This window comes from Nomascus leucogenys, chromosome 21, assembly GCF_006542625.1.
Source record: "Nomascus leucogenys isolate Asia chromosome 21, Asia_NLE_v1, whole genome shotgun sequence".
NCBI lineage: Eukaryota > Metazoa > Chordata > Mammalia > Primates > Hylobatidae > Nomascus > Nomascus leucogenys.
Window position 1 is genome coordinate 51,231,826 of NC_044401.1, and position 20,457 is coordinate 51,252,282.

The following is a 20,457-nucleotide window of genomic DNA, read 5'->3' on the forward strand; positions in this document are numbered from 1 at the left end:
TGCTATGGAAACTGGTCTCATACTTCCTCACCAGAGCTCGGCCCTCCTAGAGGCAACTTGTTTTCTGTGTTTTTTTTTTTAATTATTTTTTGAGACAGGGTTCCACTCTTGCCCAGGCTGGGGTGCAGTGGTGTGATCCCAGCTGACTGCAGCCTCCACCTCCAGTCCTCAAGCAATCCTCTCACCTCAGCCTCGTGAGTAGCTGGGACCATGGGCATGCACCACCACGCTTGTCTTTCTGGGGTTTTGAGATAATGGCATTGCCATGTCTCTGCAGAAATAACTTCTTCAGGCATGTCAGCTACAAGGAGGCATTATTTAAATGAAACAGTAGGTTCTTAGAAACAGAAGAGTAGGTTTTGGAAAGTTATCATTCACCTGCTTGTAAAAAATAAAGCAAACTACTAGCATCAGAGTGGGCAGTTAGCAGCCTTCCTTCAGAGGAGGAAGCAAAATGAATGAAAAATTAATGCCGCATGTGTCAGGCATTCTATGGGCTTTGTCTCATTTGGCCCTCACAACAACCTTGTGAGGTGGACAAGTGGTGTTCCCATTGTACCGATGAGGGAACAGACTCAGATCGTTGATTTACCCAATATCACAGCCAGTATGTAGCAATCTTTGGCTCAGAACTCAGGCCTCCCGTGTCAACTCAGGATGCCTTTGGCAGTGGAGCACACTGCTGCCCCTTCCACTTCTTCTAGCACATTCTGAAGATGCATGAAGCCTGAGTCATTCACTTTAAATCAAGCCAAAACAAAGTGGGCTTCAGTATGGAAGACTTCTGAGTGCAAGAGATACTGAGTTGCCCTTAAAAAAAAAAATTAACCACTGAAAGCTCAGATTTCCACAAAATTCAGTTCTCAATAAATCCTATGGCTGAATTCTTTACAGAAATTTTGGAAAAAAATGCCCCCCAAAAATCTGAAACTAAAAATAGGATGTTTGTCAAAGTCCCATACCAGAGGATATTTAGAAATTTATTTCAAAATTTTTAATAAAAAATACAATGATATTACAAATTTGGTTTTCCAAAGCTTTCAAATTTTTCTTAACATTATTTTTCTCTTTAAGAACACTTTTGAAGTCAGCAGTAATTTAAAATCCTTATTAGAAAAAAACCAAAGCCCAAAGATTTTGCATTTAGTCATCATCTAGGTATACTGTGTGTTTTCCGAAAGCATCCTTTAAGAGTTTGGGGATTTGATGAAATTGCTCATGTAATAAGCAGTTAGTGAATATTATTGAATCCTAAACCCAGATAAGTCATCTTGGGCTGGCTGTGTTTTTCATGTGAAGAAACTCATTTATAGCACAGGCACCCCAGGCCAATAGAGATGATTACAGATCACTGGTTTCAGAAGTTCTGACCCCTTATTCAGCTACCAAATACTTAGTTGCTAAAGGAATTACTCCCAGCAGGCACAAAACGGTTTCTGAATATGACAGAAAAGGTACACAAAGAATCATTTAAGACATCCTGGTTACAACATACTTTAAAAGGGTGTGAGAGTAGTTGGGGAACTTAGAAATTCTGTGACTTAGGTGTGGGTGGATCTTATTTAGGAGGACTAAAGCTATGGACACAACACGTGAAAGAACCACTCAGAAGCAGCCCTAGGAGGCCCAGGTGCCCACATCGAAAGCACTCCCAGGTGAAAGCAGCCAGGCAGGCGTGGGCATCGTACAGCAAGCCTCAGGCCTCAGTTCTTGATTGTGGTTGACGGGGGGTCACCATGAAGGAGCCCATTTAGTATAAAGCTTCCAACCTTTTCTCTTAATCATTTCTTTAATCTTTGAAACCATCTTCAAGTGCATAGGGGAGTTTCCGATGCCAGAGGTTTGCAAGTGCTTTCTCCACCCTCTCTTCCTAGAGTGAAAACAAATCCTTTTGCTAATACTTGTTTCAAAAGCATCCATTGTAAAGCTTCTCAGTGACACAAAATACTGAGAGGTAACTTTTTATCAGTCAAACCACATACCCCAATTTAACACCTTTCAGTGCTCTGAATTCAATTGACAGACTAAAGGGTGTTTCCTGTAACAGTCTGTAATATTAATCATTCAAGTGTTTTTTTTTGTTTTTTGTTTTTAAATCTTATTTCAGAAAACTTCCTCTTGGGGTAGGAAAAGTACACACGAAGCAGCAAAGTAATGAAGAAAAACTTAAATAGGACTTTCAGCATTCCCACACACTACAAAGATTCTGCCAAGCCATAAGATAAGTGTGAAGCCCATTGTATGTCCAGCTTTTCTCCTCAGGACATCTTCAGTGTTTCTTCTCTTTCAAACACCAAATCAGGTTCTAGCCACAGACTGTGTTTTGGGTGTGCCTGCTTTGCGGGGTCCATGCCCAGTGTGTCTGCTGGTGACCCAGGACTCGGCAGTAATGACTAACGGCCGCCCTTCAGGGTCAGATGTGCTTGGTGGTGGTGGCAAAGCATGGCACTTGTGTGCAGTGATGAGAAGCAGCACACAGCAAGGCTGAGCCCTTTATCAGCAGGCCTCCGTAGAGTGTGTCTGCGTCGTCAGCTGCCAATGGGCTGAGTGGCTGGCCGTACCCACTCAGTCCAAGAGAGGAAGGAAACAGCAGGAGAAGCTGTCAGCTTGCCATTCATGAGCTGCTGCTGCCCACCGAAGCTGCTTACTGGCAAAAAGAGGTGTGGGGAAGACATGAGCTGGTGAACACCAACCTGGTGCACATGCTGCCAAGTCTGGCCCCTGAAGAGGAGAGGGGGTGCAGAGTCCAAAACCAACCAGGGCTCCTGCTGTGGCATGGAGCTGGGTCAGAGGTGAGGGAGGACCTGGATTCTAGGGCTCACGCAGGTGTCGGGCGGGTGCCAGGATCTTTTCACTCCAACTTTTTGGCTGGCACCCGTGTCCGAGCAACAATGATGGGCACAAGGGCCAGGCCGGCAATGAGGAGGGCCCACAGGGGTCGGTAGAAGAGCCAGCCAGCCGCCACGGTCAGCAGGGTCAGCGAGGTGGCCACGCAGAAGGCAAAGGCTTTCAGGCCAATGTTGACCAGGTCTCGGAAAACAGGAAACCAGTCCACTGTGGAAAGGAGAAAGGTGATGAGGTGCCACCTGCTCTACACCTCACCAGCTCAGCAGATCGCTCCTGTCCCTAGATGAGGATGGGCCCATGTTGCTACATGCATGAGGAGGGGAGAGGATCAGTGGGGTGGAAGGCAAGGAGCCTCGTTCTGAGAGCTAAGGGAGCACAGGAGCCTCTGCTATGAGCTGCGTGGTTGGGCCCATTGTCTAAGCCACCCACTCTACCCTGCTCCAGGGGAGAGGATGTAGCAGTGCTTTGTAAACTTTATGTGGAGAGTAGTCTGAGGCCAGTATAAAGACGTGCCTGTAATGCTAGAAATAACCTGGGTCCTGCACACATACAAGAGGCTGTGGGTGGAGCCTCCTGTAGGTGCCTATTTGGGCCTCTCAGCCATTCCTAGAGGTGTTGGTTCATTCATGCAGCAGGATGTTACTGATTTATGTGCTCAGCACCGAACCAGCAGGTGCTAGAGGAAATAAATTAGCCTAAGCATTGGCCTCTCCTCAAGAATCTCACAGACTATTGGTCCAATAGGATAAAGCCCAAAATCCAGCTAAATTCATGAGGAATTACCCTATTCTTGCCTTGTGTGACCTCTCCAGGTTGGCATTCCATAGCTGATGTCCATTCAGGGAATCTTCACTCAGTTCCCAGGAGGCCACCAATGGTCTGGAATCACCGGGTTTGCGAAGCAAGCCCTGGTGCCCCATCATGCCTGCAGCACACCCTGCAAGCCACTACCTGGCCTCATCCTGATCTGTTCCCATACAGCACTGCTACTCAGCCCTTACAATAAGCAAAGTTTATGTTTCTGAACGTTGCCTATGTGTTAGGCACCATGTGCACCATCTCACGAAGCGCTCATGCCCACCCTGTAAGGTAGGTACTCTTCTTAACTCCATTTTACCCATAGGGTCACTGAGACTCAGGGAATTAAGAAACTCACCACCAGTCCTCTTGTTAGAAAGTGCCAGAACCAGGATTTGAACTCAAGACCGTATGGGCCCAGAGCCTGGGTTCTGAGCCGTTGCTCTGAGCCTTGTCTGTCTCTTGCTGTGGAGTCTTACACACGTTGGTATTTATCAAACGCATGGGGGACTGTGTGCTTCCCTGCTGTGCTCCTGACTCTCCCCACCCACCCTGGGGGTCCCTCCACGCTCTTAAGTCTGTCCTGAGCCTGGCGCATTCCAGATGTAGAGTGAATTGGGATCACGGACATCAGAGATCCAAAGAAGGGCCCACTGAGACAGACATGAGGAAACCGAGGCTCCAGAAGGGAACTGGTCTGCCCAAGGTCACACAGGCAAGAAAGAGGACTCCGTTTAAATGCTGATCTCTCGCTAATGTGCCCACCACGTCACTGGTCTTTCTGAGCACAATTCAGCTGTCCAAAGAAAGGCTCAGGGAAAGAGTCCTTCCCTTCCCGGGCCTGTTTTCCCAACTGTAAACAAAGGAAGTGGTCCCCCCTAGCTCAGACAGCCCAAGATGTGCAGGCAGACCTCTTCTGACTTGTGCATGTTGAGTGGGGAAGAGGTTTCTGTTGGCACCCAGAGAAGACTTGACCCAATCATGTGACTGGAAGGGACATACACCAGGGAAAGGCTTGGATGGAGAGTCCTCCGAGGAACCCCATCCTCCTGGGCCCAGAACATACTTAGTCACCCTGGGCACTCAGATCCCGAACCACGCTGGGCCACGGGGCTCCTACTGGGCTTGCTGGTGCCAACCTCAGGTCAAGGAGTGGCCCAGAACTCTCCTTCATGCTCCAGACTTGCTGGCTGCCCCAATCTAGCCCAGGTTTTGGAGTGAGGAAGGAAGCATGATAGTTTTGGGTGTTTCCTATTTGCCACATTTCATAAAACGCTGCATGTGAGGGGTGAGGTGACTGAAGCTGAGATGGGAAGGGAAAGGCCAAGCATCCAGAGCTTGGACGTGATAGATTTCAAATGCAGGTCTGGCAGGCTCCCATGTGGTATTCAATTGTGGATCAAAGGAATGAGCAAATGATCGAGCCAGCAGATAGAAGAACCTTCAGGCTGTGGAGTGAGACCAGTGCCCCAGAGTCGGCCCCACCCAGCCTCGCCCCTGGCAGCTCCTGCCCTCAAACCTGCCTTCCTCTGCTCCCTCATCCCAAGGCTATGGAGCGGGGACACAGAGATGAGCCAAATGCCTGGTATCTGCTCAAGGGCCATCCCATCAGGCCGGAAGGGCTGAGATGATGTGACAGGCAGAGGAGGCCCTTTGGGGGTACAGAAGGGAGGGCAGTGACCCACTCCGATACCTACCCAAGGTGTAGAGGATCCGTGTCATAAGGTTGAGGCCCATGAACATGGCCATCCAGCCGGCTGCCCGCAGGCCCCAGGTCTTCATGGAGTTGCTCCTTAGTTCTCTATGAAACACCTCCTGCAGGACAAGGTGGGGGCAGGTCAGGATGCTGAGGGCCAGCGGCGTACCCAATCGGCAGGGCAGGTCCTGAGGGGGCTGTACCAACTCGGGAGCTGTTGGCCATTTCTGAACAGGCCAGAGGGAGGTGGGGCAAGCCTCCTACAGGGCTAAGTCCCTCTGCCCATCTGGCAGAGCACAGGGCAAGGCATGAGATCTCTGTGGAAGGTACGGGCCTTCCTCAGCTCAGAGCCTGCCAGCACCTGGAGCCCTCAGCCCACGGTCTCACCTGGAATAAGCGGGACCTTCCCCACCACCCTTGAGCAGGTTTGAGCATGCCTGCTGGGCAGCATGCTCTGCGCTGTGTGTGATGTTTAATCTCAGACCCTCTCCACATGGCTTGGGGACACTGCACCCTCCTTCTCAGGCTCCATCGCTGTCGCTGCCCCTCTTCCTGTCCATTAGATGCTGCAGTTCTTTAGCTGCTTCAGTCCATACTCTCTCCCCGGACATCCCATCTGCTTCCTTGGCCTCCATATGCCGTGACCCTCCAATTTAAAGCTGCATTTCTGGCCCTCTCCTGGGCCTCACAGCCCTGCGGCTCCCACCACCTCCACCACCTCCTCAACATTTCCACTTGACATCTCAGCCTGTCCAGTGCTGACACTGGCACCTTCTCCATCTCAGCACATGGCACACCCACCCACCCACTCACATCTATGGGAAAGACATGACCTGCTCCTCCCCTACCACCCCATCCAGTCCAGGCCACATATTCCCGAGTCTCTCACCACTGACTGCCTGCAGGAGCCTCACTGGCCCTGCTTCTATCACCCACTCCGTGTTCTCCACACAGCCACCTGCCAGAGCCCTGCCACACCTCCCGGACACCGACCCTGCTGCCGGTGCCCTGACCTTGCTGGCTGCTGTCCCCAGTCCAGGTCGAGCGTCCTCGCCTCTGTGTATCTGTGCGTGGGTTTGCTCTGCCTGCAGCGATTGCCTGTAGTCATGCCTGGCCAGCTTCCTACATATTCTTCGAGCTTTGCTTGAACCCCATTTCTTCAGAGGGCTTTCCCTGACCCTCTGATCTGAATCGGGCCCTCTCTCGGAGTCCATAACAACAAAAACAGGTCACATTTATCACTCACCATTTATCTGATACTGTCCTAAGTGTTTACAAGTATTATTTAATTCTCAGATTCACTCTATGAGGCAGGAATACTTACCTCCACTTTACAGACGAGGAAACTGAGGCTCTGAGAGGATAAGTCATGTGCCCAAGGTCTCACCTCAAGCAGTTAACTAAACGCTACATTTCCAAGAGCAGGGAGCATGTCTGTGAAGTACCTGGTGTTCAATGAAAACTTGCTGAATGAATGAATAATCCTCAACAACCAAACCAGTTAGGGATGTTGTGACTATTACTAATAGTAATTAAACATTTTCTCCTTCACAAATGAGCAAACAGCCTGAGAGATCAGCACCAGCTCAAGGTCCTATAGCAGGTGGGAGGCAGTGCCAGGGCCGTCTGCAGTGTGCCTGCTTGGGCAGCTGTACTCTCCTGCCCCTGGGACTGGAATCGGGGCATCCTGACTTTTGCCCTGAGCTGCCTGCCTGGCTCTGGGCCTTTTCTTCCACTTGGCAGAGACCCTAGACCTTGTGTGGGGGTGGGGGCTGGGCTGGGGGAAGACAGGGCTTTGGGGCTGCTAAGCAGCAGGAGGCCCAGGAGGTGAGGAGGCCGCCTGGGCATCTGCACTGCAGGGCCTTCCTTTCTGGGGCATAACCTAAGCCATGGGCCCCATCCACTCCTCTCTGGAGGGGCGGCTCTGTGAGCTGGGCCTCAGCCCTGGGAGAGAGAGCAAGGCCTGGACTGGGCCTCCTAATTTTAGAAACTCACTGGGGACCCTCAGCTGCTGGTGGAAGGGTGACTCATGGCCTTTTAGGCTGAGGCTGGGAGGTGGCAGCCCTACCCTGAGGTTGGTAACTGGGCTCCTGGGCAACAGCCTGACCACACCCTAGCCCTGGCCAGGTACCAGAAGTTGGTGAGGCCCAAGCACCACCACACGCTGGAGGCTAACGGGACAGATGGCTGCTGAGGATCTAGTAATAGGAACAAAAGGTCACAGCTAACCCCTGACGCCTGTCTGCTGCCTTGCCCCTTTCTGGCCCTTCTGGAATGAAAACTCCAGCAGTCCTGGTTAGGGCAGGTATAGAGTGCCCCACCAGGGATACCTGTGTTCATCAACAACAGAAAAACTAAAGACTCGATTTTTCTGCTGCAGAGAAGGATTGCCTACCTAGAGAAGACAGGCTAACTTTTAAGGCATAGAACTGAACTAATCAGCACATCTTGGCACCCCTTCTCCTTGGGACCCAGGGGAGGCATAGCCCTCCCTATTTACAATGGGAGAGGAATACTCAGGTAGCTGAGGCCCAAAACCCTTCCCCACCCTCCTGATGTTCTGGAAGGACACAGACTTTGGTGAAGACCCCCCACCCACTCCCTCTCCCCGCTCTGGGCTGTGACCACAGCACTCTGGGTGCCCCCTTAAAAGGTGAACCCTTTCGTGCCTGGACTGGGCTGTTCTTGCTGGAACTGACTGACCACTGATTCTTCCAGGGTTAACCCCTTCTCATTAGCAAAACTCACTTGTCAGAGGCCCTGCTTGATCACTGTAGAAACGGATGTCCTATTCTGACGTCTACTGGTATCAGAGCACCTGTTCTCCTCTTTCCAACACTCGGCACAATGCATCAGTACTTACGAGTTTCTGTCACTCTCACTCCTCTACCGGACAGTCTGTGAGGCACAGTGAGTTTAGTGCCTAGCACAGTCCTGCACACTGAGGGTTCATGACAGACTCAGTATCCACAATCCAAAAACCCAAACGCTGAAGTGCTCCAAAATCCAAAACTTTCTGAATGCCAATATGACACCACTAGTGGAAATCCCACACTTGACCACATGTGACGGGTTGCATTGTATAAAATCACCTTCAGGCGATGTGTACAAAGTATATATGAAACATAAATAGATTCTGTGTTTAGACTTGGTTCTCATCCCCAAGAGATCTCATTATGTATATACAAATATCTGCAAATCCAAAAAAATCTGGAATCTGAAACACTCCTGGTCAAACACTTTGATGAGGGATACTCAACATTCTGCTATTTCTTCTTCTTGCCTCATTCACTGGCTATGACCCCTGGTAGTGTGATCTTATTAAATAACCACTAGAAGGAAGGAAGGACATGCTTGTTCCCCCACTGTACGAGTGGGGCACAGCACTCACCTCTGCTGAGAAGTCCCCGTGGTGCAGGAGCAGTAAGGTATCCCCAGACTTGGTGGAGAACGGGACTAGCTGGTCACCCCGCTGCCGGGCAATCACAGTGACCTGGTCAGAGGACCTGGTGTTAGAGCTGAGGGGTGACCAGCGGGAGATACGCCCACGAGAGCCATGGCCCACCCTCCCGGGACTGGGTGCCGGCCGGGGAAGTGAGCACAGAGACCCTGGGGCTTCTCTCTCTATACATCCACCGGGGGTGCATCCACCCCTGCAGCTCTGGCTGGGCTGCTCCATTCAAAGCTCCAGGCAGTACCTTGGGCAGTGGGCAGAGCAGGGGATGGGGCGGGACTGCACATAGGCCAGGAACGTAAGACCAATTATTGACAGATCGAAACGGGCTTGGGGAGAGGGTCTGCGTGTGACTGGAACACCTGTCATAAGGCACGACTATGAGACCCCTTTTGAGCTGCCCTTCTTAACATGGGGTCCATGGATGGCTGTGGGGACATGGAGCTCTGAAACTGCTCAGAAGCATGGCTGGCTGAGAGTGCGTGTGAGCATGTGCCTTTCCCCAGGGAAAAGGGGGTCCAAGCGCTCCTGACATTGATCAAGGTGTCTGTGTCCGGGGAAGTTGTGAGGCTCTGACTTAGTGTCTGCCCCTGGGAAGCCAGGTTACCACGTGAGCTGGGCCCAGGTCAGGGTCATCGCCGCTCAGTCCAGCATAGGAAAAGGAGACGCGCAAGTCTCCCACCTGGGGGTGGAAGAGAAGCAGGGAGAGTGAGGAAGGGAGTAGCTGGCCCAGGCCCAGGTCCAGGATGCCTCGGCTACGCCCCTCAGGCTCTTCTCCCACCTCCACACCCGTGCCCAGGCTGTGCCGTCACCCAGAGGGCCTCTCCCACTCCAGCTGCACTTGGCCAAGTGCAGCTGTGCATGCAACTGAACTAAATCTGCCTGGCGCAGGAACGTGATCCTAGGGCCCTGACCCTCCTATTTGGAAAGCCCAAGCCTCTCCGCGTACCTCTGGATACTTGGGATTTTCGCTGTGGTAGAAAAAGTCTCCACGGCGAATGATGTCCACGTGAGGGTCCTCCAGCTTGGACAGGCTCAAGGACTTGAAGTTGTCGACTTTGTCGATGAGGCCTGAGGGGGCCAGAGTGGTTAGAAATCCATGGGACCAGGTGAAAACCTCAATCTGCAAAGTCCCTGGCCTGACCCCCTTCCACCACGCCCTTGGAGCCTGCGCACGTGGCACTCCCGCCTGCAGTGCCTTTTTCTGACTCTGTCTCGTCCACGGCTTCCCCTGGGTTAGACCATCTCCTCCAGGAAGCTTTCCCTGTGCCCACTCCCACCAAGTCAGAATGACCACAGCACTGGGAGTGGCCTTAGCCCTTTTCCCTTCCATCAAGGTTACGGCCATCCACGTCCAAGCCTGACTCGCCTCCTGGGTTGAGAGCTACTTGAGGACAGGCCCAGCTGGCACAGAGGCACCATCCAGCAACAAAGCAGACAGCGGCCAGGCCAGGCCCAGGATCATCCAGCCTCCCCAGGGCTATCTGGGCCCTTGGTATCTTCTCCCACTTTCATGGGTCAGGCCCAGGAACAGAGCCCCAGGGTTACTCTGGCCCATGGTGCCACCTTATCCCTTGCAAGCTTCTCTTTGGAGTCAATGGGGGGTGCCTGTGATGAGCTGGTACCTTCCTGGGACAGGTGGAGCTCAGAGGGGGAGCCCTAGGCTGAGAGCACTGAGCCACCCCATGTCTACTACTAGCCGGAGTCTGCTTGAGGAAGGACTGTCTCAGCAGAGACTACTCAGCAGACACCAGCATGCAACAGGGTGAGGATGCATGCCTGAGTCATTCTCTGGAACAATCCAGATTTCAGAGGAACCTGGTAGGATGGAGTGGGGTGGGGGTTTCTACGTCAGCCCTTGCTTCCTGGGGATTCGCCTTCCCCTCGCCCCCCAAAGCATGGTGCTGGGAAAGGTGCAGACTGATCCTGTGCCTTTAGCCATCTGAAGGCTGAGTGCTGGGAGCTCTGGCCCTGGGAGAGGCCTTGTGCTTCTGGCATGAGCTCTTCTGGAGAGGCCTGAGACTTACCTGACGAGAGGAAAAACCTGCCAATTTGTACAAAGGGGGCTGTTGCTGTGAATGACTCCACTGCCATGGCACTGTGGGAGAGAGGAAGCTGTCAGAGATGGGCACTAGTGTGGGAGCTGCCTGGGTCCCTTTGGGTTGTTTGTGCTGGGCAGGGTCCCCACCTGGGGGTTCCTGCAAGTCCAGATTAGCCCAGGCATAGCAGACATCTTGTCTTGTCCACCCCCAGGGGCCCTGTGCCCCCTCCCCTGGGCTGAGCGCCCTCATTCTGTCTCCTGTTCCCTGGAGCTTCCTACCCTCTTGCCTAGACCCCTGCCAGCCTGTCCTGCCCCACCCACCGCTGTCAGATGTATCTTGCATGGACTTTACACCCCTCACCAGCCCCTCCCAGAGCATTCCATTCCCTGACCATCTTACTGGCACAGCCCAGACCATTGCTGAACAAGGCCTGCTCTCTAGCCACACCCAAGTGTTATGCCCGCCTCACCACTGGCATGCCGTGGAGCTAACCTCCCTCTGCTGAAATCCTGAGAAGCCTGAACAAATGCCGCTGCCTCTGGGAAGTCTGTCCTGATTGTCCTCCCACCCATGGCAAACCATTAACAAAATGCTTCCCTGGCCCCGTGTGTGCAAATCCCCTTAGACGCTTAGTGCAGGCCTTACATTTGTGACTTGTTTGCGGGGAGCTTGTCTGGGGTCAGGGGAGACAGGCCTCTGTGTTCCTGGTGCCCAGCACAGGGCTTGGTCTCAAAACCATGTCCCACATTTTCAACCCATGAGGCAGGATTAACTCAATCCTGTTATTCAGATGAAGAAACTGAGGCTGGAGACCTGCCAGCGTAGACAAAGCTGCACTCAGGCCTGGGGCCTGGCTCTCACCTGGGGTTTTTGTGGCCAATCTCTCGGTCGAAATTTTTGCTGTTGATGATTTCTGACCTCCATTCGGTGTCTGCTCAGGGAGAGGAATCAACTCAGAGCCCAGGTAGGAGTGGCACGTGGCTGAGACTCACCAGCCCAGCTCCTCCTATCTCACAGCCAAAGGGGTGGGTCAGGGAGCCTCAGTGGATGGGTGGGAGAGCAGGGCTCTGAAGACTGGCACCCAGGGATCCCAATGCCTGGTGCTGAATCCTTCTCATGGCCCCACCAACAGCCCTGCTGTCCAGCCACTGCTGTGGGCCCCCACCATGGGCAGAGACCACGTAAGGGGCCCAGCACTCACTGTAGGAGTACCTCGTCTCCTTCTTCACCTGCCCATCCTCCGTGTACTCCCTGCAGGGAAAGCAAGGCAGCCACGGGGGGTTAGCCTCGTCGCCCCAGGCAGTGTAATCTCTAAGCATCTGAGCAGGAAGCAACCTCAGGGCTACCAGATCAGACTCCCCAGATGGGGCAGATGCCTTCTCTACACCAGCCCCAAGACAGGGCACTCAATCCTGACAGCCAGCCAGCTCCTGCCCTCCAAGGCGCTGTCTGGAGGAAAGTGCTCTCCCATCCTGAGCTGAAATCTGCCCCCACTGGCCTTACACCAAGGGGCCCAGCCCTGCCCTTTGGGCTCAGAGATCTGGCTGCATCCTCTGCTCCAGGACAGCCCTGCGGGGGACCTCCTGAAACCGCCCTTCTCCTGCTCCTCCCACCACCTCCCCACCCGTCGATCACAGTCCATATGATTCAGGTGGGGCTGAACCCACCCCCCAGCTCCAGGTGACCCCAGCCCTGGTCAGCGAGAACCTGCCCTGGGACTCCTGTCAGAAACGATAAGCTGTAAGTGGAGAGAAGATGGGACCAACACAGCTGATGGGAAGGCTGAACACAGAGATGCAGTGAGGTCTTGGGGGTGACATGCTGATCCTAATGACAGTGTTTCAGGCCTGCTCCAAGTCATGCTTCAAGCTTATGCATCTCTGGAACTTCCCAGATGTGGGAGCAACTCAATCCCCCTTTCCTCTTGGAGCCACTCTTCACTGGATTTTTGCCACTTCCAAATCACTGGCTATTAATTTGGGGATAATTTCACACTTTTCTGATAGGAAGATGTTATACTTGAATTTCAAAGGCATCAAAATGAAAGGTATCTGCATGTTATCCTGACACCTACACTTCACTCCTCCTTTACCCCAACAGAGTTTTCACCCTGACAGCTCACCTGGACTCCTCAGTTTCTACCCATTGGTACATCTCCACGTGCCTTCGCAGTTTCACAGCCGGAAGATGGACTCCATAGTTTGGATCAGACAAAAGCTTCAAACAGAATCAAAGAAACCAAAAAAATAAAGGATAAGATTCATGTCAAACACATGAAGAAATGCTCATCATCACTGGCCATCAGAGAAATGCAAATCAAAACCACAGTGAGATACCATCTCACACCAGTTAGAATGGCCATCATTAAAAAGTCAGGAAACAACAGATGCTGGAGAGGATGTGGAGAAATAGGAACACTTTTACACTGTTGGTGGGACTGTAAACTAGTTCAACCATTGTGGAAGTCAGTGTGGTGATTCCTCAGGGATCTAGAACTAGAAATACCATTTGACCCAGCCATCCCATTACTGGGTATATACCCAAAGGACTATAAATCATGCTGCTATAAAGACACATGCACACGTATGTTTATTGCGGCACTATTCACAATAGCAAAGAGTTGGAACCAACCCAAATGTCCAATAACGATGACTGGATTAAGAAAATGTGGCACATATACACCATGGAATACTATGCAGCCATAAAAAATGATGAGTTCATGTCCTTTGTAGGGACATGGATGAAACTGGAAAACATCATTCTCAGTAAACTATCGCAAGGACAAAAAACCAAACACCACATGTTCTCACTCATAGGTGGGAATTGAACAATGAGAACCCATGGACACAGGAAGGGGAACATCACACTCCGGGGACTGTTGTGGGGTTGGGGGAGGGGGGAGGGACAGCATTAGGAGATATACCTAATGCTAAATGACGAGTTAATGGGTGCAGGAAATCAACATGGCACATGGATACATATGTAACAAACCTGCACATTGTGCACATGTACCCTAAAACCTAAAGTATAATAATAAAAAAAAAAAAAAAAAAAGATTCATGTCAACCCAGAAAGCCTGGCTCAGGGGAAGCTGGACTGGAAGAGGAAGAAATAGAGAAGGGGACAAGGGTAGAGAGCCCTACAGTGCTTTGCAGGGGAGAATCGAGGACACTCCCTGTCCCAGGTTCTTTACACATAGTGCCTATGATCATGAACCTCACAGTATAGGCCTGGGCTGCATGGCCCAATGGCATGGTGCCAACAGCACACAGGGTGTTCAAGTAACAGGAAAGCTCTGGTGCCCGGGGTAGTTTTGTGGCCTTGCACTGGACACACATGGTCATCAGTCATGAGAGCAACTCCCTGAGTGCCAGCCACTGTACCAAAACATTAGTCACCTAATCTCACCAAATCCTCAAGGCTGGCCACAGCTTGTTACCATTACCGTCCCCATTTTATACATGATGACACCGAGACTCAGGATAGACAAGTCCACACAGCTGCTGAGCGGTGGAGTCAGGAATCACACCCATGTGTGACCATCTCCAAGGCCCATGCTTTCAAATCCTCAGCCAGACAACATCCAGGATGAGCCCTGAGCCACTGGCAGGTCAGCATCCCCTGCCAAGCCTACCTTGGATGTCCGCAAGGCACCAATGATGTGCACCAGCCTTCCTTCATTCTCCGGAGCCACACTGTGGATGCTGTCGGGGGACACCACAAGCGAGAGCCCCTCAGCCAATGAGGTTGCCGTCTTCAACGCACGGCCCTGGGAGCAAAGGGGAGTGGGGATTTCAACAGCTCAGGGGTGGCTCAGCATGACTGTGCTTGTTGCAAAGTATTAGGGTAGGATGGGGCCTCAGGGAGCACTGAGACCCATCTCCCCACTGTACAGTTGGAAAACTGAGGTCTAGCAAGTGGAGAGTAAGGACTGGAACCCAGATTCCTGCTTTCCCAGGCAGACTTCTTCCCACTGCCCCACTGGTACCCACTAGCCCCCACAAATCTTAGCACTGCCCCAGTGGTGGGAACAGCTGATGTTTCTGCCTGCCTGTCCCTTTCTCCCCATTTTTCTCTGCCTTCTCTTTTTTAATTTTATGTTTAAGTTGTTTGTAGAGATGGGGTCTTGCTATGTTGCCCAGGCTGCTTTCGAACTTCTGGCCTCAAGCGATCTTCCCCCCTTGGCGTCCCAAAGTGCTGGGGTTACAGGCCTGAGCCACCATCCCTGGCTCTCCTCTCCCCTACTCAGCCCATGTGGTTTACCTAGGTCGATCTGAACCCTTGTTCAAATTATGTGACCCAGACCTTGCCTATCAGAACATGTGAGTGACCCCTGGCCATGGAGACTGATTCAGAGGACTGAGAGCCAAGCCAGGACACTGAGAGATTGCCCTGTAACTGTTGCTCAATTGATTTAGAAATATATTGTTGCATCATGAGGTCCTATTAAAAAAAAAAAGGAAAAAGAGAGAGAAAGAAACAAACGAGAGAGAGAAAGAGAGAGATAGAGAAAGGAAGGAAGGAAGAAAGGAACGAAGGAAGGAAGGAAGGGAGGAAGGAAGGGAGGGAGGGAGGGGAAAGGAAAAGAAAGAAGAGAAACAAATGGTTTTTCTCTTCCCTGGGCTGAGTGGTTGGATGTAAGCCAGTTGCTGGGGCCACATTTGCCATCACAGATGAAGTGCCTGCCCAAGAAAAACACCATAATAGAGAAAAACAGGCAAAAAATGAAGAAATGGAGATTCCTGGTGACCCAGCATGAACACCTGGATCCAACTACGCCTGAGGCAGGTGCTAACCCCTGGATTTTCAGGTGTGTGAACTGATCTACTCCCCTTCCTGCTCACATCAGCTGTGGGATGGATCACAATGGAAAAAACTGTGATTAACTCAGTATCCTTCTTTCTCTTTTGTAAAATCTAGGCCCTTTATTACCAAATCCAGCCTCTGGGTTCATAGCCTTTGCTCTTTGACATGGTGGGGACTCTCACTCTGCACAGGAAGACCCCAGACATTTTACCTCATTGGTGAAAATTAGGTAGAAGGAGAGCAGGAAGGCCATGAGCCCCACGAACATCCCACCCGAGGTCTCACTCAGCCGCTCCAGGAAGCCTGGCTGGGAGCCGGTTTTAACTTTGACATGTTCTCTCCGGGTACTGGTACTGGAATACTGAAGAAAAAAAAACATAGCCACAGAATGAAAATTAGTTTTTCAAAATAAATTAAATTTGCTATTTATTCTGTTTTTTTGTTTTTTTTTTTTTAGTTTTAACTGTATGTGGTAAAAACACACAGATATTCAATGTGCAGTTTGGCGGGTTTCCACAAAAGTATATTCCATTTGACCAACATCTAAAGCAAGGTACAAAATATTTCCATCACCCCAAAAAGTTTCTTTGTGCCCCTTTCCTGCCAATTCTCCCCATCTCCACCAGCGGTAACTGATGGGGATGGGGAGAATCTGAATTTGAATTTCTCCCACTGTAGATTACTTTTGTTTCTTCTACAACTTGAGAAAACTGGAATCGGGGCACCAACTCCTTTCTGCCCAGCTTCTTGGACTCAGAGCACTGCTTTTGCAATTCATCCATGTTGTGGTGTTTATCAGGAGTTTGTTCCTTTTCATGGCTGAGTAGTGTTCCATTTATGACTATACCACAATGTGCTGAATCATTGGTCAGTGGATGGGTATCTTGGCAGCTTCCAGGTCTTCGCTGTTATGAATAATACCGCTGTGAATATTCATATATGAACCTTTACGCAGACATGTGCTTTCATTTCCCATAGGAATACACCTAGGAGTACAACTGCTGGCTCACAGAGAAGATATATGTTTAACTTTTTATGAAACTGCCAAGCTATTTTACAAAGAGGTTATTAGAGATGTATTTTTAATTAAATTCAGCAAAGAGTGGCTGAGCTTTCTGAGAGCAGTGCTAGCCCTTGTGGGGTCAGAAGTAGTCTTAGGGCAGTGAGGTCACAACCATAAACAATATTAGAAGGTCACACAGAGTGTCCTGTGAGAGGGTGGACTCGGTGCTCAACCAGTGACCCCTTCCACCTGGGTATCAAGGCAGGCTCCCTTGAGTGGAATCTTAGAGGCAGACCTTAGGAGAAGAGCATCCCTAAAGGGAGAACCACATCAGCAGTGATGAGGAAGTAGGAAGTGGTTCTGGGGGAGCAGCTGCCTATCTGCTTTGGCTGCGTTGTGGGAGCGATGGAGGAAGAAAGGGCTCGGAGCTAGGCATTTCTGGGCAGGTTCACAGTGGGCCTCAAACTCAAGGGTGAGTGGATCAGGCTTTGGTCAATAACAGAGGCATGATTTGGGGTGCATCCACTGCTGATCAAAAGTGTCATCGTCTAGGGCAGGATTCTGGAGCCAGAAGAACTGGGTTTGAATCTACGCTCTGCCACATACCAGCCACAGGGTCTTGGGCAAGCAATTTCACCACTTTGTGCCTTCCATTTCCTCTGTGCATAGGGTTGTGGTGAGAACCAAAGAACATAGTTATTGGGTGGCTCAGGGCCTAGGGCGTGGTAAGCACTGTACACGTGTTAGCTAGTAGAAATGTTACCAGGTTTCCCTACAACTGATACTGGGCTGGCACCAGGCTGGGGGTGAGCTGACAAAAGTCACAAAGATGTAAAGTGGGGCCCAGCTAAGACAGGCCCCATCCTGGCACTGGGGGCCAGAGGAGTGAATTGAGTCAGAGTCTCTGCTTGGACAAAGCTGATGGCGCATTCTGATTCTGATTGTCTTTGAGTATCACCAGCCAAGGCCTCCAGTGACCAGATGTCCATGAATCCAGAAGTCGTCTTGACTTTCCATGCCATTTGGAAACATTAGGTGAGTGAATCACCACATAGGGGAAGGTGACTATCATAATGATGACAATGGCAAACACACCGGTCTATCACAGGCCAGCCCACAAGCAAGCCCAAAGAGCTAGATGTCATAACGACCCCATTTCACTGATAAGAAAATCGGGCTCGGGGTTAAGTCATCTTCCCAGATCACACAGCTTCTAAGAGGAAGAGTTAGGATTCAAATCCGGGCAGAATGGAGGCTACTCTCCCATTACTCATTCCAGTCTGTGCTCCCCATCTCTTGGGCTACAATATGAGTTGAATGTTGGGAGCCAGCTGCAGGCAGCAATAGGAAAAGAAGACGTGGCTTCCTCTTGGGCCTCCCCTCAGCCAGCATCAAGATAAGGGGCTCAAAGACAGCCTTGGAGGGAAGGAAGAGAGGTACAGGAGGGTGCCCCTCAGGATAGGGGAGGGGTGAGGTGGGCAGTGATATGACATACCCAGCCCACATTCTGAACCAAAATTCCCGGTAAACATGGAGGATCATAAAGGATCTATAAATCCACACACATTTATATATACATATATTATGTATTACATGTATACACACATTATATAAACACACACACACACACACACACACACACAGACATCCCCAGTGACACATCCCCTCCCAGTCCCAGCACTCAGGAGTCAGAAGAAATGAGCAATGAGTGGTGGGAACAGAGGCTGACACATAGGCCCTGGAAATGGACAGAACTGGGTTCGATGCCCAGGTTCACCAATCACTTGCTGTGTAAGCCTGGGTAAATTGCTCTACCCCTCTGATTCTGTTTACTCACTTATAAAGCGGAGAGGGGAATAGTACTTTCACCACAGGTACTGCTGCTGCTATATTGATTGTGTACCCAGCTACTGGATGAATCAAAAAATGCTTGGCAGCAGAGGATACTCAAATGCATGTATATTCCTTGGTGAGGGGTCAGGTCTCAATGTACCCAAGATGACCTCTATCCACTGGGACCATCTGTGCTACCCTGCGAGGACAGGCTTGTTTTCAAGTATTAAGTACCTACCACACACCAGGCACTGTGCTAAGCAGTCTCCCTTAAATATCACAGTAACTGATCCATGAGGCTACATAAACCTGGAGAGATGAAAGCCACACAGCTACTGGGTGGAAGAATCCGGATTGCCCCCAGGTCTCCCTAACTCCAAAGCCTGCCCTTTTCAGCATATTCCCGTGTCACAGCATGCCAAGCTGGCCACGAGAGCTTGGGCAGGTGCCTTCCCCTGCTAGGGAAGTTCCCCATCTGTAAAATACGGTGGTGGTGGTGATGGGAGCAGACGAAGAGTCCACATACTACAGACAGGCTGGTCTCCTGACTGCCCTCTCGCCTGGCCAAGCCTGAGTCTCTTGGAATACCTCTGAGACCTTTCTAAAAGGTACAACATTCAAGGCTTCTAACCCTCCTGTGGGCCCGAAATGTCCTGGGAGTGTGGATGATACTAACCCGAGACAAAGTGTACTAGGGCTGCGGGTGATGCACACCCTGGTCTCTCAAGGGGTGTGGGAGGCAGAGAGGACGCTTGGGGACAGAGGCAGTGTCTGGAAATAGGGTGTGACAGACAAGGGGAGAGCTGCTAGGACACTCTACCAAAGCAGGAGGGAGGGTGTGTCTGGGGTTGGCTGGGCTTCTAAGCGGGCCCTAGAAGCACTTTCACAGACGAGCGGAGAGGTGAGTCACCAGCTTCTCCCACACCCAGCGCCCTGGTAGGAGGCGCTGCTTGTTGAATGAATGTTGGGCTTAAACAGTTTCCCGAGAAAGGCTAGTCGCAGGGAGAAGAGGCCTTGAAGGAACAGCCCTCAGCCAGGCCTTCTCCAGCCAAATCCTTGCTAGGAGGAGGAGGGGCCCCGACAGTAGAGAAATGCTCCCTCTCCCCCAACTCCTTCGCTCCCAGACCAGCCTAAGCTTTCTGCAGCATCACAGCCCCGGTTTACAGAGCCTCCCTAGGGCGGAGAGCTCTCTGCTCGCCTAGACAGCCCTGTCTGTCCATTGCTGGACAGTTCCACTTGGGCTGGAGCGCCTTCTTCCCTCCCAAGGGACTGGCCCCCTCTCTGAGGTCGCGTCCAACTCTCATAATGCGCAAGTTTCAGGGCCCCGAGGTACAGGAGGGAACTGGAAATGCAAGGAGGGGCCGCGGAGAGGCGTACAAGCAGATCCCAGTACGGGAGCAACACCTCCGAGTCCGAGTCCGCCTCCGCACGAACGCCGAGGACGAGGCGGGCCAAGGAACACGGACAAAAGAAGCCTGGACAGGCCGAGAGATGAACAGAGGGATGAGCTGGCGAAGGCAGAGACACGGCAAGCAGAGGGAGATGCGGGCCCGGCCGCACGGAGGAGCTTCAGGCAGCGAAATGGACCCAGAGGCCCCCGGGGAAGAGCCCCAGGGCGACGGGGAAGCCTGGGTGTGGCCCGGCTGGCCCGGGAATACTCACATTCGCGGCCATGGTGGGACCCGGTTCGCTGCCGCCGCTTCGCGCTGTTCAGCTAGGAAATGGGCTGACGACTGGAGCGTGGTGTCCAGCGGCCTCTTGCCAGCCCCAGCTTCGAAAATCCGCGTAGACTCCAGGACCAAGCGGGACTTAACAGCAGTTACTGCCCCCTGTGCAGTGTTTCTGCGCATGCGCAGACGAGACGCCCTGGAAACTATAGGGTCCCGGATGTTGCAGTACCTCATTGATGCGCCTGCGCACTGCAAAGCTTTCAGGGAAATGTAGTTTCTACTGCCTGGAGAGCTGTCGAGGGGCGCGC

The 20,457-nt window shown here is 51.7% G+C and overlaps 1 protein-coding gene across 1 annotated transcript; it reads right to left on the reverse strand.

Annotated features, from left to right (window-relative positions):
• Nucleotides 1–970: 970 nt before the first annotated feature.
• Nucleotides 971–20,410, reverse strand: TMEM43 (transmembrane protein 43). Its single transcript, XM_003265011.3, has 12 exons — nucleotides 20,142–20,410; nucleotides 15,855–16,004; nucleotides 14,472–14,606; nucleotides 12,960–13,054; nucleotides 12,039–12,088; nucleotides 11,699–11,768; nucleotides 10,823–10,893; nucleotides 9,745–9,866; nucleotides 9,403–9,477; nucleotides 8,733–8,834; nucleotides 5,343–5,460; nucleotides 971–3,054 (listed from the first exon to the last, which is right to left on the reverse strand). The coding sequence occupies exons 1-12, from the start codon at nucleotides 20,151–20,153 to the stop codon at nucleotides 2,852–2,854; spliced, it is 1,203 nt and encodes a 400-aa protein (XP_003265059.1). The 5' UTR covers nucleotides 20,154–20,410; the 3' UTR covers nucleotides 971–2,851.
• Nucleotides 20,411–20,457: the final 47 nt, after the last annotated feature.